The 26761-nt window shown below is 39.4% G+C and overlaps 1 protein-coding gene across 1 annotated transcript in view; it reads left to right on the top strand.

Moving 5' to 3' along the window:
* The window catches only part of tasora (transcription activation suppressor a), a 38852-nt gene that overhangs the window by 986 nt on the left and 11105 nt on the right, over positions 1-26761 (top strand). Inside the window, exons 2-13 of the mRNA XM_076269101.1 lie at positions 675-820; positions 7308-7400; positions 8979-9051; positions 15387-15478; positions 17260-17391; positions 17956-18086; positions 18434-18459; positions 22589-22694; positions 23064-23167; positions 24235-24338; positions 26444-26516; positions 26605-26682. Coding sequence (XP_076125216.1) covers positions 675-820; positions 7308-7400; positions 8979-9051; positions 15387-15478; positions 17260-17391; positions 17956-18086; positions 18434-18459; positions 22589-22694; positions 23064-23167; positions 24235-24338; positions 26444-26516; positions 26605-26682 — 1158 coding nt within the window. The remainder of the gene's footprint in view (positions 1-674; positions 821-7307; positions 7401-8978; positions 9052-15386; positions 15479-17259; positions 17392-17955; positions 18087-18433; positions 18460-22588; positions 22695-23063; positions 23168-24234; positions 24339-26443; positions 26517-26604; positions 26683-26761) is intronic.

Below are 26761 nucleotides of genomic sequence, written 5' to 3'. Positions count from 1 at the left end.
GCATTGTATTCGTAGTAGCAAGTTCAAAGCTAGTTTTCTGTTGTGAAATCTTTGATTGATTTTGTGTAGGTGTAAGACCTGGGGTTTGATAGTGTAGATCATCATAATAAGTAGAGCTGTGTATTGGCTGGAATCTGGCAATTCCAGATATAATATGAAAAGTTTACCACCATATATGCACATTTAGAGTAAAAGGGTATTTTTTATGCAGCATAGTGGGATCTGGATTGACATTGCCAATTCCTGTAACATCTTACATCATAGCAAGCCTACTTTTTGTAAGAAAAGAATATTTGTCTTGAACAGTGACGATAAAACCATGCAGTGTTTTAAAGAATCAACACAGTATCCCAAAGCATACTATTACAATATTCAAGTGTATCAATAGTTTCATCCCTTACAACGAGTGGACAATTTACCTTTGGTACATATTTTGTGGTTTGGTCTGGTTGGCCACATCTGCACTGTGTTTTAACAGACTATTCTGCCATTGTCATATACACTTGGTTTGGATTAAAATAATAGAGCGAACAGTACATTGTCTAACATGATATGCTGCCTGTGTTGAATAGTGCTTTATAGTGTTTGTCAGGTCACACCATTCCACTGTGAAAACACCTGCCACATTGATTCTCGTCTGTCCTTATGTCTCACTCCCATTACCTCTCTTACAGCTCTGTTCCAGTATGTATCCTCAGAGTCCAGGGAGTACACAGACATATCGAAGATCATTACCTCTGGTTATAAGGATCCTTCTTCATGGGGGAGTTACCAGTACACCAAGCATTGCCTTGTTCACAGTGAGCTCCAAGAGAAAGAAGTGAGTCTTCCATTTCTGCGAAATTGTGTTCCTGTTTTTACCTACTGTATGGGTTACACCATGCCAAGTCATCCAAAATTTTCTGACTTGACTTTTCACAGTTTATGTCATGGATTTTCTCAAAAAGAAATAGCTTAGTAGAAATATAGGATGTTGCAGAATATGCAACATGATATGGCCCCCTATGATCAGCTACTCACTACGTATGCTCGCACACACACAAACCAGGGCTCCAAGGTGCGACTAAAATTTTCCCTGGGTTGCACTGGTGCACCTAATGTCATAAGGGTGAGTGCCTAGACTTTCCTCGCATTTGCTGTGTCTCCACGAACTAAGCGTTCTCCTTTGCCTGGTGCACCGACAGCCTACTACAAAAGTATCGCAATACCCTGAAATTAGGAACATCACAGTACCTAATTTTATTAGTATCACTATAGCCTACTTTTAAGAATGACAGTCGGTGCTTCCCGTAGCCTATTTGTCTTTTCTCCGCAGCTGTCGCGATAAGTAGCGAGTAGCGATGTTAAGTTGATTTGCTGACTTGCACCTCTCAAGTTTGTGTTGCTAACCTACTGAGGCTATGGTATTTAGTTCATTTAGGCCTACTGTTGGGTTTAAGGACATTTCCGAAATAAGCACAACCTATTGGCAAACTTTTACATCTTGAGAGTTCATTCTAGGTAACTGTCCCGTTAGCTCACGCGTCATGTCTATCATTAATGCAGTGCTTACCAAAATCATAGAAATTAATATTGCACTTATCTCTTCTATGATCCCAGAAATGTTTTCTTTGACTTGTCATCTTGACATCTATTTTACCTAATGACATAGAAAACATAATGAATTGCATTAATATAGGCTATACTTGGACGATGCACAACTATTTTCCATTTTCCTCTAGCCTAAAACTGTGAGAATGAAAGCTAATTATTTTCACATTCTTCTTAAAGTGACAGGCACTCAATTAGACCTACACACCACCATTCAAATTACTAAATATTTTTAGCTATTAGTGGATTATTATGAAGATCATAAAATACTATAAATTATTAACAAAATGTATCAAGTTTATGAATTCCACAATATGAAATAGAAACATATGACAAGCCATCATTTTCCATGTGTGTGTGGAGGGTCGAGTAGAGCCTAGGATAGCCACTGAATGAATGACACATAGTATTCAATTACTGATGGCATCAAGGTGGTAGGGGCCCCAAATCAAATCATACTGTCATTTCCGGTCCATGCTCTGACAACAGCTCAGACACGGAATGTATATGGAAAGCGATAAAAAGGTGGTCTTGAAATTATGCCGTTAAAGACGCCGCGATGAAAAGTTTGGATGCACCTAAATTTTATGCTGGTGCACCTAAATAAAAAAGTTAGGCATACCAGTGCAACCAATGCAAAAAGTTAGTCTGAAGCCCTGTACACACGCACACACACACACACACATACACTTACGCATGATATGCATCTGATCTGATATGCATGTCATATCTCAGGTACTGTGAGGTCTCGCCTCAAAATTTGCATCAATTTAATCTACTGTTTTTGGGACTGTATGTAGTTTGGTCTTTTGCTCTAAAAATGTCAACTTTGCTCACAATTTAAAAATAATTGAAAGTAAAGTGAACTAGTCTGAGGCTGTTTGCTCGGTGTACATCATCTACAGACAATGCTGATAAATGATTATCCAAAAAATCTTTTATTTGTCAAACCATATTTTAAAAAGCACTCAATGAACATTACAAGGAAGTGGCTCTTTATAACTTAGTGGCCAATATCATGCAAAGGTCCAAAACTAAACTTCCTACATGTAATTAGCACAATGATCTATGGACATATACAACATTTCAGAAAAGTAGAAACTAATTGAAATTTTGAAAGTCCGCATACATGAATTGTGATGTACTCTCACACTCAGTTTGCAACTCTCAGCTAGTCAGCAGCCCAGGAGACCCGGGTTCGAAAACTGCCTGAGACATAATAGCCGCAGACCCACTATCGAGCCAGTGCTATATTCAAGCGTACAGGTGATGATGGCCGAGCTTCAAGCACTGAGACTCAAAACACAAGTCCCACCTTCCACCTTGACACCCTCAAGCACTAGTAAAGCACTTGTTGGCCCTAGGGTAAAGGTGAGTCCAGAAACCTGGCGCTAATAGCTCGGGAATAACACGATTAAGGCACAATTATGCTCAGGAAGTGCTAATGGGGACAGGATGAGTGCTGTCTCGCCCCTGTTTGCACGTCCTTGGTGTGACCGTGGGAAACCCGCTAATGTGTCTTGTCACACCGACCATTAACTCGGAGGACCCGACTTTAAAAATCCCGACCTCTGTGTGTTCTTGAAATCAGCTCAGAAAACAAATACAGGAAATGCATAAATAATTATTATGTTATTAGAATTGCTTACTATGGTTGAGCAAGAATGCCTAATATTAGTTTGACACCCCTAGCCTAAATGAAAAACCTCTCTGGGAATCAAGGTTGTGCAAATTTCCAGAATTGAATTGAAACTGGCTCTTAAATTCCACTTCCACTTGCATTTCAGTTGAGGTAGCAAACAGGAAGCAGAATTGCAATTTGAATTTTGCACAACCCTGCTGGGAATGTAGAATGTAAAATGAGTTTTGTTGTAGGCCAATAGGGCCTATATCCATCCAGCATGTCTTAGACAAGTATAGGTTCTTGTTTCTTGAGTGTTCTGTAAAGAGGCATGTAACTCCCATTGTGCTGTTGAAATTATTATTATTTTATCTGTGTATACCTTGTTTGGGATTTAGTAACCTTTTTTAACACAGTGTTTCACAGCAATCAATCCTCGCTGTAAAGTCCGTTTACAGCGAGGCTGTTGACATAAGCTATGAGTCTTACAACTTCAAATCAGCTCATATAACTGTTTCATCCACTGCTAATGAAATATAATACAATGCTGATGTAATCTGATGTAATCTAAAGTTTTCAAAATGTGTTACTCATTCTAATAGATGATGTTGAGTAATCTATTAGAATACGTTACAAAATACATTTTAGGGCATATATTCTGTAATCTGTAATGGAATGCATTTTAAAAGTAACTTTTGAACAGTGTAATTGAATTGAACAGCCATGTCCCTCTAAACCAGTGTTTCCCAAAGTCTGGGTCGCGACCCACGGGTGGGTCGCAGGAGATTTTATTTGGGTCGCCAGCACAATTTATGTTGTTATTGGCCTAACGGATACCATTTGTCATTTGATACCAGGAAAGCTAACAGTTTTCTATTAGGATGTAGATTGTTAACTACCACAGTCACAGTTTTGTCATAAAAGCTCATGAAACTGACGCATGAAACTGGGGGACGAACGCACCGCAGAGGGGGTGCCAGCATGGATATCTACCTCTCAAAATGAAACCGTTCTGTGGGGCGCCTGCCATGTACCTCGCAGTTGCAAACTGCAAGGGACATGAATCCGCCTATTTGCACGAACATTAATAGATACCAGCTCCTCAACTTTACCGATTCAAATCTAGTGACCGCGCTGTCAACTAAAGCAGACATCCATAGACCGGACATAAGGCCATTCAATTTGCATACAGTTTCGATTTGCAGATGCAATCTTTAAAGTTAATAGCAACCTCCTCACATTCTTATTTCTGATTTAAAATGCACAACAGTGCATTATAGTCTACAATTTAAATGGGCATTTAAACACTATTCCTCTCGTTTTCTACCTAGCTAACTCCAAAGTAAAGGCGCATTTTTCCGGCTATTGCGCAAAACGCCTCTTGTTCTGATATAACGACTATACAATATAATATAATACAACAATACAATATAACGACTTGAGTTATGTGCTGTTTACATTGGAATTGACGTCCACAGTGTTATGGACCCATTTGTCTGCAACGCAACTAGAAATACAGGAACAGCTTACTATGCTGAAGAATGACGACTGCACAACATGCGAAAATTTCCCCAACTCAGATGCGCATTAAAACTTATCTTTTCAGTAGTCATTTCCAACTTTTCAAGCTGATGGTGTTCAAAATGCAACACAACCGTGTTCAAAGCAGGGATCCTATAGCAATGTATGGTTGGGGGAGTCATAGAAAAGTTGGAGAACCTGTGGCCTAAAACAATATTGGTGGTTGCAGGGTAGATTTGAAGTGAAATGGGTCGCGATGGTCTGTCATTTTTAAAAAGTGGGTCGCCAGAAAAAAAGTTTGGGAAACACTGCTCTAGACGGCACTTGAGCCAGGCTGCATACTCAATTGCAGAGTAGCACAGTAGCTTAATTGTACTCTTAAAATGAAAACGTTGAAAATAACACAACTTGTTTTTAACCCATCTCTATGTTCAGATAGGGACAACAAAGTTTGTGTTGTTTCTAACACATTCATTTTAAGAGTGTGGTAAGTGACTTGTTTGGCAATGTTGAGGTCCCACTCAACTCAGGTCAAGTCCCACTTATGCCAATGAGTTCTCCCTCACTGTAGCTGCCACAGTGGGTAATGGTCACAAATACTCTAAATCACAAGTTCTTCAAATAGTGTCAAGGGATCAACTGCTTGGGCCCTGATCATCGCTGCTCTACAGCTATTTATTATTAGGGCCCGAGCACCGAAGGGCGCAAGGCCCTATTGTTTTTGTAAGGATTATTATTATTATTATTATTATTATTGTTATTCCACTTTTTTGCTTTCCTGTTTTTGAGGTGGTTAACATGGTCGAAAATTCTTGAAATTTGGCACACACGTCAGGTGTCACACAACGCAGTTAGGTACAAGAGCTTGACCTCGGGTGTGGCCCAGAGACTCGCTAGCGCCCCCTTAGGTGACTGATCCCGTGGTTGGCATATATTTTCAGGTGGTTAACATGGTCGAAAACGCATGAAATTTAGCACACACATCAAGTGGTACAGTGAATAGACAGGGATAAAAGCTTGGCACCGGGCGTTGCCCAGGAACTCCATAGCGCCCCCTTACGTCACAGTGACTTGTGGTTGGCATATAGTTTTAGATACACACACCAAATTTGGTGGGTGTATGCAACTCCCAAAAACAAACAACTTTTCTATTAACATGCCATTAGCCACGCCCACAGGAAGTGAGGTAATTGAGATTTTGTGTGTTGTGGACATGATCAATTTTAACGTACTCCTCCTAGACGGTTGATCCGATTCATGTCAAAGTTGGTATACATGACGCCGAGATGTTCCTGATTATAAATTGTGAAGCCTTTTTTTGATATGTTGTAATTTGACGAAATGGCGAAATTATTAATTTTAATACCCTTCCACATAAACAATAAATGTGTCATAATTCACCATGCATGGCTTGAAATTTTTTAAATTTCACAGGTCATTGAAGACCATGTTAATGATAATATTCACATGCCCATAATGCATGTTTGGCATAGCGCCACCAACTGGCAACAGAAAGAATGACAATTATACTGATGTCACATGATCAATTTGAACATACTCCTCCTAGACGGTTTGTCAGATTCATTTGAAATTTGGCAAACATTATGCCAAGATGTCGCTGATGTTAAATTGTGAATGGATTTTTGAATGTTGTAATATATTTGATATGATTTTAATATCTCACCACATAAACAGGAAATGTGTCATAAATCACAGTGCATTGAATGAATGGTCTGAAACTTCTCAGGTTAATAGATATCATGATTATGATGATATCCAGACACCCAATGGGCCTGCCTGGCATAGCGCCACCACCTGGCCAAGCAGGAAATGTGCCAGAAATGGACAATGCCTTAAGTGATTGATCTGAAACTTTATAAAATATTGGATATCATTATTGTGATGATATTCACATGCGTAATTCACAGCCCTAGCATAGCGCCACCTTCTGGCCAAGCAGGAAATGTGCCAGAAATGCTCTATGCTTTGAATAAATGGTCTGAAACTTTTCAGGTTAATAGATATTATGATTATGATGATATCCAGACACCCAATGGGCCTGCCTGGCATAGCGCCACCACCTGGTCAAGCAGTAAATGTACCAGATATTGGTAATGCCTATATTGGTTGATCTGAAACTTTGCAAAATATTGGATATCATTATTGTGATGATATTCACATGTGTAATTCAAATGCCTAATATAGCGCCACCATCTGGCCAAAAAGTGTATCAGAAATGTTCTTTGCTTAAAATGAATGGTCTGAAATGTCTCAGGTTAATATATATTATGCTGATGATGACACCCAATGGGCCTGCCTTGCATTTTGCCCCCACCTGGCCAAGCAAGTACATGTGACAGAAAATAAAATACAAAAACATATAGAACACGCATCAAATATGTACATTTCACAAACGCAACACGTCGGTGCTTTGTTGGATTCCGACATGTCACGGGTTGCGGCCCGCAGGTGCTCGGGCCCGCCATTGCCGCTTGCGGCTATATTTATTATTATTATTATTATTGTTATTATTATTAAGACATTTGTCCACCATGTGAACTTTTGTTTGTTGTAGTTCATTGAGAAGAGGCGGGAGCTGAAATTGGAGGGCCGCTCGGAGAAGGAGATGGTGGAGTCCTATTGCTTCATTCTTTGTGAAAGCTACAAGGTAAATGATAGATAGATAGATAGATACTTTATTCATCCCGAGGGAAATCGAAAAGATGCTTTGTAAATGCTTTGTTTGGTTAAATAAAACATTTGTGCCCACTATACACATCAGTGAAAGCATTTTGAGAGTCCTCTTTATTGTATTTTACAAATTGCAAAATCTCTAGGAATTTTATATTCTTAAATCAGGACTTACTATTTGTTGACAACATTTTTGCTTTACTCAGGTCTGTTTGTTCAAACCTTATTGCACTATTATTAATTAGGATAGGACTGCAACTAATGATTTCTCATAATTGATTAATCTCTAGATTATTTACTCAATTAGCCAATTCGTTTTTTGGTCTATAAAATGTCTGATCAACATTTTCTCAACATTTTCACTGTTACCCAAAGCCCAAGATGATGTCTTCAAATACCTTGTTTTGTCCACACCCCAGATATTCACTTTACTGTCATAGTGGGCAAAGTCATGGAATATCAGGGATTTTTTTGTTTTGCAGTTTAAAATGTACTAAAAATAATACATTAATACAAATAATATTTCCATGCATAATTGGTGTATATCTGGTTATTAGCTTGCTTGATTCACCCATCTTTGTTTATTCAATGCTCAAAGATTGTTGAACGCTATGCGGCTGCTCTGAAATCATTGGTCAGTATATTGTACATTTCAGATAGTAAGTCATGGAAATTCAGGTTTTTTATTATCAGGGAAAAGTCATGGAATTTTACATTTGACTTGGAGTGGGAACCCTGCTTCTTATAAATGAAGGTGTTAGGTAATCATAAGGGTCAGTTAACTGACTGACACTGGGGAGCCACTAGGGAGACTTCACCTGTAGGCAGGCATCTTGTAATTGGCCTGTGGGCAAAGAAAAGTGGGCTGAGTGCTTTCTGAAGGAGATTCGTTTGGCATCTTGCTTGAATTGCATGCTCCTGCAAACTTGGAGGAATTTAGGAGTTTCCTTTCGTTTTGTGGATAACTTATTTTGTTAAACCATCCTTTTGAACTGAAATAGACAGACTGTGCTGGTCACGCACACAGGCTTGAAGAGACAACAACCAGTCAGTTGGTAAACACACCAATCCAGACTAGAGGTGGCTTGGACCATATACACAAACCTTAGGATAACAACACTCTCACGAAAATACACGCACACACAGGGATAACGCCAGGTACTAGGTCAGGTGCAAGACAAGACAATGACAATGTAGTGATAGTTATGGCTTTGGTATTGTTTGTTTAAATGCAGTTGTTTACTCCGTTCCAAAGAAAATGTACGTCTATTTTGTTCACTGACGTCATCAGTGCAACCATCGGTTGTGTTGAACTGCTCTGGTATCTCTACTCAGCTGTCTGTCATCATATATAGCCAGTCCCATACCGTAGTAATAATTTGTTCCTGGGTTCTGGTGATTCAAAAGTCTGCTTCCATGGGAGGGTCTCCAGATGGGACTGCAGAGCAAATGAAAATGTGCGAACAGGTTTGTCTAGGTTCACCCAGGCTAATGTCCAGTAGTACCAAGTACCAAGGTAGAAAATGTTCACCTATTTTACTATATTGCTTTTCAGCTGCAGAGCATCTGTGATAAAGGCCTGCATGTTGGACACAGCTGGATGAATATGCTGGGGAATCCCTCCAAGGGTGAGCGAATGAAGTCATATAACAGGGTTGTGCATCATTACTAGGGTTGGGCACCGAAACACGGTTCTAATATGGCACCGGTGCCGATGCAAACGGTAGTAACTGCATCGAATAACAACGTGGATTTCGGTGCCTCATTTCGGTGCTTAAATCGCGTTTTTTTTTTTTTTTTGTACGAGGCATCACTGCATGTCATGCGCCATCTCTAACGTCTTGCTCTGAGAGCAACACATCAAGATACAGTTAGCTAACATAAACACTGGATGTATAAACCAGAGGGGTCACCACTATAGGCGAGTGGACAGTGTTTGACAGTTTGCGGGAGCCCAAGTAGCTTTAAAGCGATATCACAAGCTCCTGTCAAAATCTAGCAGTGGGCTTAACTACACACAAGCAAAAGGCTATGAAACAACATCAACAGTATACGTTACACAATATCTTTGCTAATGCGCTAGCTGGCATTTATTTGAAATGTTATCAGCAAAGTTGTAAGATGAAAACTTTATTTCACGGTGTGTTCTAAACAACATAATGGCATGATATTAATCGTTCATATGCATGAGGTCCATATAGCATCACAATGAATATGAAGATCATGTTAAAAGTTAGATGGCAAAAACATAAATATGTAGGTTACATACCTGATGTCACTGAGCTGTCAAAGAGGCTACGGAACCCTAACCTGACCCTAGCCAGATGAATTTCGTTCCGCTTAGCTCCGCCTAGCTTCACTCACATCCATCTGGGACCTCTTCCATTGAGAGTGATTTCTGCAACCGACTTTATGGTTCAGCCAATCAGGACACAGGGCGGGAGTTTCATAGATGTGACATAGCGTAGAAGCGACTGTGATACTGTTATTACGGTGTGTTTCCACACAGCGAAACACCTCGCGATTTTCGGCCAGTGAAATTTCGCCTCGGGGGCGTGACAGCGAAACCGCTAACCTTTTGACTGCAGTGTCTAGCCAGTGGTGGCAAGCGAGCTAATTAGGCTAATCAGCTAATTCACACGTTTAAGTACTTAATGAAGATATCCAGGGGTCTTTATGCCTCGACTAAGTTGATGTTGCCTATAAACAACAATTCATATTCATAGAAACAACAAGGTCAATAAGACATAATATATTTCATACCTGTGTTGCAGCATGTAGCCTAGCTGTCTAGCTAGGTTTACAATGCAATCCAGTGTCCTAAAATACTAGCATTTCGCCTGTCAGCTAGCTAAAAAAGATCGAGTGCTTAAACTAACATATATAGTGGTCTATTTAGTGGTGTATGTGCTCTGACTAAGTTCGTGTGGCATATAAACCACAATTCGTGTTGATACAAGTGCCAATGTTCGTGTAGAAACATTTTAATCACATACAAATTTTCGCGTTACAGCTCAGGTAGTCTCCGCCATCTTGGTCAGACTTTTTTGTAACTCCCGCCTCCAAACACAAAGACGCGGACCTGATTGGTTCTCGAATGGTCCTCATTTAAATAAAGTTAAACTTTGGCCAACTTTGTTTCGCCTGCCTCGGCGATTCGCTTTCATTTCGCCCAACTAGGGCGAATTTCGTCTCTATTCAACCTCAATGAGAGCGACGCGAAATTTCGTTGTGTGGAAACACACCATTAGCGTCACGGGTTGGCTTCGATGTGAGTGGTTGAAGTAGCACGTCAATAGATGACGGACAAGTGGCTTATTCAATCATATGCAAGCATTTTTTGATTAGGCCCAGCCTTCTGAAGCAACACTTCAATGGATCGGTTCCAGATGGATGAGTGGAGCTAGGCGGAGCGAAATTAGGTTAACGGAACCCTTCGTACTTTATCGCTAATTAAACTCAGCTGACTGGTATAGCGCATAGCCATAGTTGCTGTTAAAATGCCTAGCGCTGGGAATCTAAACATTTCAACACCGACATGTAGCCTAACATGTTCAAAACTTTTGCGTGTTTTGGGGAAAGACATGAAATTTCTTGAAGCATTTGGGAACACACTAAATTAATTGGAAAGTAATTCAGAAAGAGTCCCTGTTAGATTAGCTTGCTTGCAAATGCCGTTGTCCATGACCTGGCAGTTCTATATGGCAAGCGGTTTTAACATACCTTATGGCAAACCGCCTACACTGGGTAAACTTGAAAGCAGAGCTTACCATTGTTTGTGCATCCATGGCAAGCTGTTTTAACCTTTAAATGTAGGCTATTATGCGTAGGAGCAATGAGATATTGATAGTAAATTGAATATAAATTACATTTCCTCTTCAAATGTGTCTTATCAATAAAAAAAGCAATTCATGCTTTAGACCAGTGGTCCCCAAACTACGGCCCGCGGGCCAGATACGGCCCGCCACCTCATTTTGGGTGGCCCCCCAAAACATGTCCATGGTATATAGCATCTGCCCCGCATACTATACTATAACCTCCGTAATTTCCCCCATTCATTCTCTATAGCGAGCCTTAAAGGACAATTCCGGCGCAAAATGAACCTGGGGGTTAATAACACATTTGTACGAGTTCGACCGTTCGCTGGGATTTATTTTCATGCTAGTCGAATGTGACCAGTTTTATTGCAAACCGCTAATTAGCTTTTAACGCTAGCCTTCGGGGCACACGTACAGTAGAAAGAAATCGCTATTTCTATACCACTAAAAAGGCTCAAAATAGCACCACACTTAAACAGTAGCATAATGAGGGTCTCTACATGTAAACCGAAGCATTGAGAACTTTGTAAGTGTACAGGCAGTTTATTAAAAAGAAACACATTACCGTTCACGTCTGGTTGTTCACATATACAGGCAGGCGATGTGAACTAAAATCATGTAATTTGCTCAATATAGGCCTATCAGAAATAAGCTCCGATGTAACATAACTTGTATAGTGTACTTACTTAGTGGATGTCCATCTGGTCTCTCTGGTATGGATCGCCGCCTCCAATTTCTTTTCGGGACATGGAAAAAAGTTTCAACTACAGCCCTGTTTATCAATGAGGGGGAATCTTCAGACTCTACAAAACACTGCGTCTCTTGGGGGTCAAGACGCAACAGGTCCCACTCCATGCAACACAGGCACTCCTCTTCGGTGGCTATAGCTTCACAATGTCCGCAGGTAGCCTACAGTTTCTAGAAGTGCGAGGCTGTGTGCAGCATTGACTACAGGTAGCTCTCTCTCTCTCATAGCCCTTTCACGGAGCTCCGCAGCTCTTCGTTGGTAGGCTATATTCCGACGTCCAATAAGGGTTCATCCTCGATGTCTTCAAATTCGTTCAAATAGCCTGCCATCTCTTATGTCTCCTGTTGCGTTCAGTGCTTCTCTTTTGCACAGTCCTTTCTTTCAGCAACAACGTTTCACATGAGATTCACTTCACATCCCAGAGTTTCGTTTTCCCAAGGCGCCTGCCTGTATGTGAACCAGACGTGAACGGTAATGTGTTTCTTTTTAATAAACTGCCTGTACACTTACAAAGTTCTCAATGCTTCGGTTTACATGTAGAGACCCTCATTATGCTACTGTGTAAGTGTGGTGCTATTTTGAGCCTTGTTAGTGGTATAGAAATAGCGATTTCTTTCTACTGTACGTGTGCCCCGAAGGCTAGCGTTAAACACTAATTAGCGGTTTGCAATAAAACTGGTCACATTCGACTAGCATGAAAATAAATCCCAGCGAACGGTCGAACTCGTACAAATGTGTTATTAACCCCCAGGTTCATTTTGCGCCGGAATTGTCCTTTAACAGTACACATGTAATACTCTTTTTGTCCACTGGTGGTTGTTTTGGCGCTGTTTCGCGCTTGCCATCAAAAACGGAATGAAATGTAGGCCTACTTGCAAACAATGTAAGAGGCCTATGCTGACTGTATCAGTGCTCAAAGTATTCTAAAAGTTTATCAATTAATTGCTAATAACTAACTTCTATTCAAGTCATATTTCTGGGACTTTCTGGGATAATTATTTCTATTTTTTATCCACTCGTTCAAATGTTCATACAAATTCACAATTCACAAAGTTCTCATAGGTGAGTGAAAGTGGTCATTTCAGATGTTTTTGCCAGCACTTCATACAACTCTCATAGTTTGAGAACTTTAAATTATTTGTAGGATATTGCTTGTTCACAATTTGAGCTGTGTATGCAAAGACACAGAGTTCAGAGTTCACACATTTTGAATATTTCATTTGAGCTACATTTTACACTGATATGGCATGATGGCAATATAAACACAGCTAGCAATGGTATTAAATTACAGTAGCCTATGATTAAATGTAATGGAATATTCAACTAAGATAGACTGTTCACAGTACTAAGCTATTTATGGTTACTGATATACTCCGAGTCTGTGGCCCTCTATTAGAGCGAGGCATTTTGAGCTGGCCCTCGGAAGAAAAAGTTTGGGGACCACTGCTTTAGACCATTTTAATTTAAATACAAAGTACCGGTTCAGGCCCCGTTTTGGCACCGGCACCGTAAAAAAAAAAGTATCGATTTAGCACCGGTATCGGATAAAACCCAAACGATACCCAACCCTAATCATTACTCCAAATGCAATGTGCATTGTTGTTTGGACCTCTGGGCACAAGATAGGCACTTTATAGTTAATGATAATTTATAATCAAGATTGTTCATCAGCTTATATGTTAGGGCTGCACAATTAATCGAATTTTAATCACGATCACGATTTTGGCTTCCCACGATCAAATTTGCGTGATCGAGCGATATTTCAAATGCGTGCTCTACCCATAGAACCAACCTGGCAACCCATAGAACGCTCCGCTACAAAACAAATCAAGCGCTCCTTAAACCTGTCTGACCATGTGCCTGCATGCAGCCTACCAATGACAGCTGTTCCCTGCACTGCTCAGCCTGATGCACTGTGGACTAGTGACATTATGTTAACTATTAGTAGGCTAGTTAGACTATACAATAAACAACGATCAAAAATCAAATGTGTGGCACAGCAGAAGGCCAAGAGCTTGTCCCTCGAAGCGGATCATCCATTGTTCGAAAATATTTCGGATTTCAGGCAAGTTAAGTTAACCAAAAATATAAGCAAAGCAGGGCTCTCAACTCATACCGTGAAACACATCACATGACGTAAACCACACATGCCTTTTATCACGTTAACTTTTAGTCCTTGTTTGCTTCCTCCGATAGCCTATACTGTAATAAGAGTTGAGCTAACGACGAGATCCGTGAATTTCATTCATGTATTTTATAAGCTACATGTGCAACCTACAATGCATATGCGTTTCAAGACACAGCCTACTCAAAACGAGTGAATAATAATGAAAATGTAGCCTACACGTCAGTGTTTTACATATCAACGGATGACTAAACCAGGGGTGTCCAAACTGCGGCCAGCCATGCACTTTAATCCAGCCCGCCGAGCATTTATTAGTTTATCATAGGCCGCTCGCTATTTTTTTCCAGCGATAGACGACGTTGTGGTTAACTTTAGGCTACTGCAAACTGCTTTACACTCTTCTTAGAGAACGTTTACAATGTCAATGTCAAAACAGCTTGTCACATCGAGATACATAGTATCTCCATTGCAGCAGATCTAACTACGTTATGCTAGTCCATTTAATTGGGGACGCATTTGAGCGTGGGAGAGAGGGCGATGGCAACAGTAGTTCCCACTACTGACCATTTATAAACTGTGAGAGGGCACAGCCATAGGCACAGCACTAGCCACAGGCTATATTTGAGTGGAGCTGGCAAAGAGTCTTAAAGTGACAGTGCACCATTTATAAATGAATTAAACAGCATCAAATTAACAGTATTTCTTAAGAAATTAATTTTCTACAACAAAATTATTTTGTCATTTAAATAATACAAAACATTATTATTATTATTATTATTATTATTATTTGTGTATGGTCCGCTGGCCAATTTTCTAAAACCCAATGTGGCCCTTCAGTCATAAAGTTTGGACACCCCTGGACTAACGATTACAGTAAACTCATGAACACAAAGCAGAGCTTAGGTGGCTAATGGGGAGCGTTGGGAGGATTCCCGGTGGGCGTTTTCCCAAATATTAACAAAGTAGCACGCACAAAACATTTGTTTGGAAGTTGTTTGGAAGTTTGGAAGTCGCAGTCAAATCTATATTTGCAGTAATTTAGGGGAGTAAATGTGAGGGGAAGAATTTGGGTGAGCCAGATAGCAAGTCCAATATGTTTAGGGAAAAAATATTTTTGTCAGTAAAATTAATTAATAATCGTGATCTCAATATTGATCAAAATAATCGTGATTATCATTTTGGTCATAATCGTGCAGCCCTATTATATGTTCACACATACTTAACAACAAATGTTGATCTATTGATTTTTCTGTTGTCACTTTTCGTTTGTAGGTGTTTACTTGTCTAAGTACTCAGATTTGCTTCAGATAAACCCTTTTGAGCCTGGAGCCACTGGAGAAATCATCATCTTTAAAGTGATTAGGGTAAGTATTTTTTTATTTTTTTTAAATAAAGCCCGAGCGTTGTTTGTGTTTTTTGGAAACAATAGACAGTGCTGAAAGTTAGCTTAGCATGCTAGTAAACCATAGGCAAAGAATAAGGTTCCCGCTAGCATGCTAGCTTACTTCGTATGCTAAGCTAAGGGTAAATACAGACTATTTGTGACCCGATCTGACAAAATGAGTCACAAGTTGCATATTCTAATTTTTAGATACAGGTCGATTACTTCAAAAACCATTGAAAATGGTAAAAATAATGTAATGTTACAAATCCTACCTGTGCCTGCCTGTAATCTGTAACTTAAAACATGATTTTCAATTGGAAAAAGATGGTGGGATGGCATAATTCCAAATTCTGTATCTTGACAACGATTCACAATATGACTTTGACCAGGATATCATTTTAAAGCCTAAAGCATTTTGAATTTTGGGCCACTGTGACTCATTTTGCCAGATTGGGCTGCAGCGCAGCAGAGCAAGTGTCACATGATCACTAGTGGGTCCACATTGTCACACGCACAAGCCTAATGTTTATTTTGTGCAGCGAGAGTTAGGCTAATTGGGATTTTGTGCGGCTACTTCTGTTCAAGTAGCATTGATGAGTCACGTTTTTTCCTACATGGTATTATATAGAGAAAAAAACATTAGCCTTTGAGTATTTTAATAGTCAGTTGTAAACAAAGAACTGTTCTCATGTAGGCCTAACCCTTTTGTAAATGGACTGAAGTTCGCTCTAAAATCGATTATGCTAACCGTTAGCATCTCAATGGGATTTCTCATATACATTAGCCATAGGCTAACGCATTAGTTTCTATTCAGTAACTTGGAATGTTAGCCTACATGATTTCTCTTAAACAAAACCTCGAAGGAAATGATTGAGATGTACTCTGTTGGTCTGCTTAGTTTTACAGTTAATCCTAAGTAAAGGTTTTTGAAGGGAACAGCTTTCTCTTGGGAAACTGTTAAGCTAGTTATTTAGAAGTTATTTATTCATTATTGTCTTGTTTGTAATAATGACAAGTCTACTCCTGTATATTTAAGCATGTAATAATTAATTATACAGATGCCATTTTAACTCATTGAGTGCCAAAAACGTAATATTACGTTTTTCCTTCCCATGCGTTGAGTGCCAAAAACGTAGTATTACGTTTTTAGCTTTTTTTTTTTTAAATTACGAAGCTAGACACTCTAACACACCTTATATGTGATTTTGGGAACTCTGTGATGAATGGAAATGAAATATATGACGATTGAAAACTCATGAAAACGCAATCTGGACATTTTATCTGGACATTTTATCATAACTCGGTTGCCGCTTTGGGTCGAATCAGTGACCCATGCACGTCAGGTCAAAACCAGGCCATTTTCGTGGGTCTATCACTAGGTGGCAGTCTCGCCAGGTCTCGCTGATCACTTCCTGGAAAGTTTACAGGCAACACTTAATATTTCATGAAAGACGTTATATCCATTTCTAGAAAAAAACAGCGATTTTGATGAAAACTAGCCACTGTTTAGCTTGGGATTTCTCAGAAACAGAGGCGTGTAGAAATACACGGTTTACACCCACTGAGAGCTTAAAGTCTCACCTTTTAAACGAGCCATTGTATGTGTTCATAGCTATAACACAGAATATGCTGTGGCTGTACAAAAATCATCAACAATGGTCTAGATTGCTGGCACTCTAGGACAAAGCTTCCGAAAACAGCTTGGCATTCAATGAGTTAATATCCACTTTTTTGGAATGTTTTTTTTTTTTTTTTTTTCAGGGTAAAATGAAGAGCATCTCTGATAACATGTCCAGAAGTCTAGATCCCACCCCGAAATTTGACAGCCACATTTCTAAGAACCTTTCTCGAGTGGTATCTCACCGCTCCTACAGAGCATTTGAGCACACCCAGGTACACACTTTCTCACAATTCAGCAAAGTTAAATATCTGGTCAGGTACATATTTACAACAAAATGTCTAGATGGAGTTGGTTACAGTGTTTCCTCTATGTTGATTTGGTAGTGGCGGCCCCCCACGGTTTAATTTTCTTCCCCCACGGTATCAGAAATGGGGCAGACGCACAATAGTCGCAGTTGCCTTTCAAAATTCATTGTGCAGACCTGTTATAGATTCTCCAAATATACAGCTCAATCACAACTGAAAATAATGCCTCATTGTGTGTGAATAGAGTTGAATACATATAATTGTTTGTGTTGCAGCGAAGTGTCAGTTGTCAGTTCCGTGGGACGGGGGGACGGGGGGACGGTGGGGGGGTGGTTCGGACAGGCCTGCCCCCACTGCTTAAAAGCTTAAAAAAATCCTAGAGGAAACATTGGGTTAATTTGACCTGTACTTAAATTCATTGTCTATATAAGTCAATGTAAAATACTTCTTTTAGCTCTGTAGTGGAACAGTGCAAAGGTAATATTAACAGAAATTTGTTGTGGGTGCTAATGTGCCATATCTCTACAACAGCAATACTTTTACGAGTATGCAGACATTGATGTCCGACCAAGACCAAGGCACATCTGTCCGTATGCTGTGTTGACCTTCCAGTACAAAGGCAAAGAAACAGCCCCTCTTGTCAAGCCTATGCCTCCCCTCAGGTAGTACTTCCCCATTGAAGTTGTATTACACCTTATTCTAACTGCATGTGATGTGAGCGAGTGTTCGAAACAAAATCAGTTTGATTACATTGTTTTCAATTGAATTGTCCTAACTGTACACAATACAGTTGTGTACATACAGTCAAACTATTTGGCAAAATCGGCTATTTTGAATGAGAACTATGACACAATAGAAGGGCATATTTAACGGATTCAGTGTTTACAGAGAGCTTTCTATGCTACACAACAGTTGCTCGCTCAAATGCATTTAGGATACCCTGTTAAATGTATTATTTCCAAGAAGTTGTTTATTAATGAGTTATTTTTTCTATTTTTGTATTTTGGAGGTCCAACAGCTTCACATCAGGAAAAGGTATGATTTTCTACATTTGTACAGTTTCTTACCACATCTGATTGTAGTTGTGGCTATTGAACCAGATGCTGAAAAAACACAATGGCTATGTTAATGGATAAAAAACAGACAAAAAAGTAGAGCTGTATCTATCTATCTATCTACAATTAAAGCATAGAGTCTACATGGATAGGTCTCAATTAGGCTTGCATATCTAGGTGCAATTTTATTCCATTTTTCTTTGCAAAACTGCCCAAGCTCTGCCAGATTGGAAAGGGATCGGGTATGAACAGCCCTTTTTAAATTGTAGTTCTCTTGCAGACTGAATCAGATTGTCCTTCAGGATTTCCATATATTTTGCTGAAGACAAAATTTAGATTTTCGCACTAACTTTGTGAACATTCTGAGCAGGCGTCACATTAACTTACATTGCGCCAACCTTTTTCCATCACATGAATGTCAAATTAACTCTCGTTAATCCACCTCTGGCGAGCGAATTAACTTGACACAACCATGCTCTACACATGAACTCGAGCATTGAGAACATTTTTGGTGTACACAGAGTTTACTAAAAGAACGGTTTTGAACAGCTCAATTGGTTTTTCTGTACGTCGCCATCTTGCCAGTCAAGGAGTGAGTTGTCCAAAACCTTTTTTTTTAGTAAACTGTGTACACGAACAATGTTCTCAATGCTCGGGTTCATGTGTAGAGACACTGATGATACTTCAATCAAGGTTTCATGTTGTGTTGAGCCTTCTTTAGTGTTTTAAAAATAGCAATATTGACGCGATCTTGTATCAAAATAGTAGTGCCCCTACAATTCCCATTCAAAAGGCCATTTGACCCAAAAACAAAGACACGGACAAGCTTAAAAATTTCGCTTCGGACGTAATTATGCTTTTAAATGAAAGTTTATGAAACGCTTTAAAGACCGTGGAAAATAAGAATGTATATGTTGTGCGCAAGTTGTGTAAAAAGTCATTTTAAAGTAATTTTGATAGCATATTTTTACGACCATATTTCTCTGGAGACTCAGTCAGGACGATAGAAAATCAGGAACAGGCTTTTATTATTTTCAATGAGGGGCCAGTGCCCCTCAAGAGAGAGGTACATGTGTGTGTCACCCCATCATGGGTTTCACCAGTATTCTCTGGCTATACAAAACAAGTCTTAACCTTAAGTAAGTTACACACAAAGAGAAGGAGTGACCTACTATGAATATGCAATGTAAAGGTGTGGTGGAAGGGGATGTGGCCTTTTGGTGCCATCAAGTCTGGTCAGCTTCTATTGTCTTTTAATTAAGGTGCCGTTTACACGACGGCAGTTTTTGTGAAACCGGTGAGGTTTTGTTAACGGTTACGCCTTGCGTGTACACGACGCCGGCAGTTTAGGAGACTGAAACCGATAGCTTTTGAAACCGGCTTCCGAAGTGGGAACTTTTGAAACCGCCGGCTAACTTTCGCCGTGTAGACGCCTGTAGGTGCGAAGCCGGCAACTTTATGACGACATAGCCCCACCTCTCAACTCAGCCACGGCACTCGACCTGACATGCTGCTTGTCAAAACAAACCAAACCATTTATTTATCATATTAAAATGTTTTTCTTTCCCCTGTCATGATTTATGTGCACAATGTAGCCTATCAGCCTTTAGTGGCTAAGTTAGAAGAACACGTTAGCTTAACTTAGTTAAACATTAGCTTACTGCATGTTAGTGTTTTCTCCAGTGGTGCTCAGACCTAATGCAATGTGTAGGCTAAGCATTTGAAATTTCACATAGCAGTCACATACCTTGAAAATGAACTTTATTTAACAGTTGAATTGAAAACCGAATTGTCTGTAGTCTCCTTATTTCATGCGACTGCTTAACCACAGCCCTTATTAGACATTCTCTGGCTTAACAAACTGTTTCAACAATGTTTTCTTCTACGAGATTCACGCAAAATTATCGTGAAGCTTCTGCACAGCAGCGCCATCGACTGGTCTGGCATATGCACTACAGCACATTTAGCCGGTCACCTCTGTGTGTACACGCAAGGTTTTTTCTTGCCGTTGTCATTAAAGGTGTGAAAGCGGTAAGAGAAAATTACGGCGGTTTCGTGTAAACGGCCCCTAAGGCCTAGTCCACACGTACCAAACCGATCTTTTTTTCCTCCCTCTTCCCTGGAACCGTATCAAGAATATTTGCGGATCCATCGGATCCATCTCAACACGACTCAACACGTTACTTCATACCCCAGGCCTATAGGTGGCACTGTTTCTTTACAGAAATTGACCAAAACTTGCACTTTACAAACAGACATAATAGGCTATGACGAAATGGCTAGTGCAAGGAAACCAGAATTGTTTGTGTGGACTGATGGCGAACTGTCAACTGTAGTCAACTGTAAAACTAATAAACTTTATTTTACGGTTTGTGAAGGGTGCAGTCCCGTCCTTTATTTGGCTAATGCAGGTAGGCCTACTAATCACCTTTACTTTTTTTGGTTGTAGGATAGTCCGTTATTCACATTAGTTTTGGCTATCACCGCAATTAGGCTACTAAACGCAAGGCTTACCCAAGTTCTAGGCTATTCTGTCGCCACATTTATAATATTGCTATAAAACCTTCGTTAGTAACAGTCAATACTTTTGCCTGCATCAAATCGCGCACATCTTGCATTTGCATTCAGTGTGCTACCATCCGCTTAACGTGAGTTCTAAGCGTCTTTGTATGCTTATATCTGATTTTACTCGACTGTGAATGCATGTATATATGTTGTAAGACATGTAAAATAAATGAATGACACTGGCACTACGCACAAATGAATGTAGCCTAAACTTACACCGCACTTTCCTAATAACTTAAGTTCTCTCGCGTCACTGACAGTAGCTAGAATGCATAAAAAAACACCGGGAATAACAGTGGTCAGTCCACCAAGTCATAAGCTATCGGCGCTGCGCAGCACCAGTTGTGATATTTATCTTACGGAGTGTAATCGTAGGTAATATCATGTATGAAAACTAGTATTGTTAGGCAATACTATAAGTGCAAGTCCAGGACAGCTGAGGTGTGGCTGACATCATCGATACGCAAGCAGGATGTGCGGTTTCGCTGTCTAAACGAATTCAAACGGGCTACGGTTTCAGATTTTTCCACTCTGGGACCAGGTTTCAAAAAAGTGCGGTTTCGGGCAGTGCGTTTACAGGATTCGTTTGGACCCTCGGCCAAGACGAAGCAAAACCTCTGCGTTTAACCTAAAAAGCGTCTCCGTGTGGACAGGCCCTAAAACTACCCCCTTTCCTGGGAAGTTCTGCAGAGGCCTGGCCACATACTGTTTTTACAAACATTGACGTTTCACACCTGGTGATGGGCAAAAGGCCTCTAGACAGGCTTTCATTGAATTCAAGGATAAACAAAGGATACTCTGAATACAGACCAAAGACACAAGAGATACACATGGATACAAAAAATCACAAATGACCATAAGTAGTACACAGTATGTACACTTACAGAAATTATTCGGATTCACAACACTTTCATGTTACATGTTTTGAGTACTCCTATTGATTATGTTACTAATTGCAAAAATTGCCATGTAATCTGTAGTCAGTAATGGATTGCATTTCAAAGTAGAGTGATGTTTTTTGCCTCAAAAATTAAGCCAAGACATGTCTGTGAATATAAGGATTTTAACCGCAGGCTGTGAAGTTAAATGCTGTTTTTTTATGGAGGAAACCCATGCTAAAATACAACCCTGTAGTCATGAATTTGAACATCCTGGTATTAATGTATTGTAGTATGTGATTCCTATAGTGAAAAAAAATATATACAAATGTCTTAGAAACGTAAAATTATTTAAATAAATTAGATTAAATAAAACCCACTATGGTCACCACAATAGTTAGATTTGTTTGTTTAGATCCAGTGAAAATGCTGCCTTGACAACGCTACGTCATGGCTTTGCTACTCTATAGGTATATAGTATAAGGATCTGGTCCAATAGTCACTGCAGTGATGGAAATACATTATTACACTAAAGGTTGTAATTTTATTGAACAACAGTGTTTTAATTCAGTTACATTTCATTTACATTGCACCAATAAAAATGGAATTCCCTCAGTGTGCAATATATGGCATATACAGAATGTGTGTACTTGTCTCATCCCGTAGGAAAGAGCAGCTATGTTGTGTGGAGTGGCCATCTGACTAATGGCGGAAAGGAGGCTTACCATGTGTCTTTCCGCTCCCTCTCCCATCCTATCCTGCCATTTAAACTGTAAGAGAAACTAAACACTGTGAACGAGACTTAAGCCGAAATGTGTGCAGACATGGTTTTATAGAGTGGAGGATTATGGTGTTCTCAACTAAATCTGTGACTAACTTTGTACCACTTTAAACTATTTGCTTTAAGAATAATAACACTCACTTTGTTTGACCATGAAAGTCAGCTACTCCTATCAATCCTACCTTTGTCCTGATTGTAATATCTGAATGCAATTGAGGGAAAATTATGTGAACAATGGCCAATATCCTCAGATCAATAAATGTGCTAACCAGGTCAACTAGTTCAGGTTTGATGTTGACTATTCTGGTTTTTGTTGCTTTCTGCTGAAGGAAGCTGTTTAATTTTTGTCATCTTTTACAGGCCAGACAAAATAGAGATTGGTACAGTAATGCACCTAGACCAGGTCAAGCTAAAGATCCCGCCTGCTCTCTTTTCTTGGGATCTCTACAGTGGGAGTCAGGAAGGTGAGACTCTTTTTACCCACCCGTAATTGTTTATTTTGTGGTTTGACTTTTTCAATATTTGTTTTTATTTGAGTGTCTTATTGTGACTTCAAAGCTATCCATGGAAGTAGCTACACCAGACGTGATAGCGGCGCCTACGCAAAAAAAAAAGTAGACCAATCTTCTAAAATGGATTTTACACGTCGCGAACGGAACATTTCAGTTACATGCCTGGTGTAGCTTCCCTGTCACTCAAACTACTTTGATTAACATCATTAAAGGATATTTCCGGTGTGATTTTGACCTAAAGTGTGTTGAAACATGATACCGAGTGTGGTTTCGTTTTGGTGCCTCGGCCATCGGCCTAGCCATGCAAATAAATCACTGTTTTACACCATTTACGAGGCTCAAAGTAGCTCCATACTTCATTGGTAGACTTCCGAAGGCCTTGACATTTAAAACGAGACATAGAGAACTTTGAAAAAGCACTGGTAGTTTATTTACAAGACGATTTATACAGACAGTACCTTAAGGAATTTTACCATTCGACGCCATCTTGAATTTAGTCACGATAAGTCGAGCGACGAGTACGAACAAACAGGTATGATAAGGGATCAGATTCCAAAAATAATTCCGTAAAAATGCATGGATTCCAGTTGCTGCTACTGGAAGCAACTGAATCCATGCATTTCCACTGAATTATTTTTGGAATCTGAATAAACTACCAGTGCTTTTTCAAAGTTCTCCATGTCTCGTTTTAAATGTCAAGGCCCTTGGAAGTCTACCAATGAAGTATGGAGCTACTTTGAGCCTCGTAAATGGTGTAAAACAGTGATTTATTTGCATGGCTAGGCACCACAACGAAACACTGTGTTGGTAGCATTGGCTAACTAGCGCCAGATTTCTGAGTGCAGGGGACAAGCCGAGGTGAGCTATGAGACATACGTTCACACTCGGTATCATGTTTCAACACACTTTAGGTCAATATCACACCGGAATTCTCCTTTAACTTCCTTAATGACAGTTTACACTCATCATCATCTAAAAATTAAGCCTTTTTACTGAAAACTACTTGTGTATCTTTTCAGTGTTCAAGACAACCACCCACTGTTGTCTGTTTGAAGTAGTGGAAAAAAACAAATGTGGCAACAGCTTGACTGTTTTGCTCTACAAGCTGGAGCGAGAAAGACTGGTAAGTCACAGAGTGTCCTCTCACTGAACTGGTCATGTACCCGAAATATCAAAGTCATAGGTTTGGTTTTGATTCTCTGGGAGAATGTAAACAACCCCATTTCCAAAATGGTTGTGATGATATGTAAAGTAAATTAACTTTAAGTTAATATACTTTACAAGAGGGAATAAGTAAAGTCAAGTCAACTTTTTTTTTATAGCGCATTTCATATGAGGTCATTCATAATTTATTATTTACATGAACACAAACAAACAGGAATAGCTAATAAAAGCATAGAAGGGCAATAGTCAAAGAATAGTTTATAATAAGTTTAGTTTAGTCTAGTTTAGAATAAAAAAATAAAATATAAAATATGCACAGTAATAGTACATACAGGGCAATAGTTTAAAAGTGTTTAAGAAGTAGGGCTGCACGATTATGACCAAAATGATAATCACGATTATTTTGATCAATATTGAGATCACGATTATTTATCACGATTATTAATTAATTTTACTGACAAAAATATTTTTTCCCTAAACATATTGGACTTGCTATCTGGCTCACCCAAATTCTTCCCCTCACATTTACTCCCCTAAATTACTGCAAATATAGATTTGACTGCGACTTCCAAACTTCCAAACAAAATGTTTTGTGCGTGCTACTTTGTTAATATTTGGGAAAACGCCCACCGGGAATCCTCCCAACGCTCCCCATTAGCCACTTAAGCTCTGCTTCGTGTTCATGAGTTTACTGTAATCGTTAGTCCAGGGGTGTCCAAACTTTTTGACTGAAGGGCCACATTGGGTTTTGAAAATTGGCCAGCGGACCATACACAAATAATAATAATAATAATAATAATAATAATAATAATGTTTTGTATTATTTAAATGACAAAATAATTTTGTTGTAGAAAATTAATTTCTTAAGAAATACTGTTAATTTGATGCTGTTTAATTCATTTATAAATGGTGCACTGTCACTTTAAGACTCTTTGCCAGCTCCACTCAAATATAGCCTGTGGCTAGTGCTGTGCCTATGGCTGTGCCCTCTCACAGTTTATAAATGGTCAGTAGTGGGAACTACTGTTGCCATCGCCCTCTCTCCCACGCTCAAATGCGTCCCCAATTAAATGGACTAGCATAACGTAGTTAGATCTGCTGCAATGGAGATACTATGTATCTCGATGTGACAAGCTGTTTTGACATTGACATTGTAAACGTTCTCTAAGAAGAGTGTAAAGCAGTTTGCAGTAGCCTAAAGTTAACCACAACGCATTTGAAATATCGCTCGATCACGCAAATTTGATCGTGGGAAGCCAAAATCGTGATCGTGATTAAAATTCGATTAATTGTGCAGCCCTACCATGCTGCGCAAATTTGTTCAAAACTGCTGCATTCAAGTTAACTCTGCTAAGGTCTTATCACAACATGGTACATTGAGGAGACTGAACTAAGTTAAGTTATGCAATCAAGCAGTATCTCAAAGCTAACATTAGAATACTGTTTGGATGTCAAGTTTAGCATGCTTACTTACAGTTGCTTGTCAATTTCGTCAACTTGTCAACTTACAGTTGCTTGTCAATTTCGTTACTCATGCAGGGCTCATTTTATTGACTCTGACACTGAATGTTTGCAAAATCCCGATGTAAATGGAAGTTTTCCAAGACTCAAAAGTGCTTGTCCCAAGGAGAAGTATGAACCGTTATTTGAACTAACTACGTTATGAATTGCATCCACACAACAGCAGCCTTTTAACTGTATTAATGTTACAATTGCAAGGATGGTGGAGGTGAGATAGGGAAAATATTCCATAAGAACCACTGTAGGAGAGTTACAGACAAAGATATCATCTTGGGGTCACCAAGTCCCCCCCCAAAAAAATCTTCAAAAGTGACCTCACTGCTAATAGATTATTTAGAGGGCATGCCAGGTAAAAGCCTGTCCAGTCATTTAATTACCAATGTAAACGCCAGGATTTACTGAATGGTACAGTGACTTTGTCTGGAAGTGTGGTCTATTGTCAGATGACTATATATTTATGGTTTAGTGCCTTTGTGAAATGTTATGAAAAACTGATTTTAACCTTTCTCATGTCATGCCTCTCAACCATTTATTGCCGTGCAGGTCCTTGTGAATGCAGTCACTGATCGAGGCTTCTTCTTTTTGCTGTCGTCTGCTCAGATGGCCAATCCTAGTGGTATTATATCAGTGTCCATGATAAAGATGTGTTCATTTAAAGTCATGCATATTTGCTGGACGTATGAACAAATTCTATTTGTTTTTAGAGAGACGAGATGGATGGAAAAATTCAAATCTGCAGGCACTTTTTGTCTTCCCCGAGTCAAGAGATGTGGCCAAGTATTGTAAGTATATGTGTGCTCAGATTTCCTTGTGTAATTTGTTAGAGCTGGCAGTTTGCTGTAAATTTTGAATTCTACATGT

The sequence above is a fragment of the Alosa pseudoharengus genome, unplaced genomic scaffold (genome assembly GCF_046254945.1).
Source record: "Alosa pseudoharengus isolate Yale_2024_CS ecotype anadromous, Long Island Sound unplaced genomic scaffold, YU_APseudo_1.1 YU_APseudo_1.1_scf_5, whole genome shotgun sequence".
Lineage (NCBI taxonomy): Eukaryota > Metazoa > Chordata > Actinopteri > Clupeiformes > Clupeidae > Alosa > Alosa pseudoharengus.
Note: the sequence above shows the minus strand (reverse complement) of the source record. Positions and strands in the feature narration are given on the sequence as shown.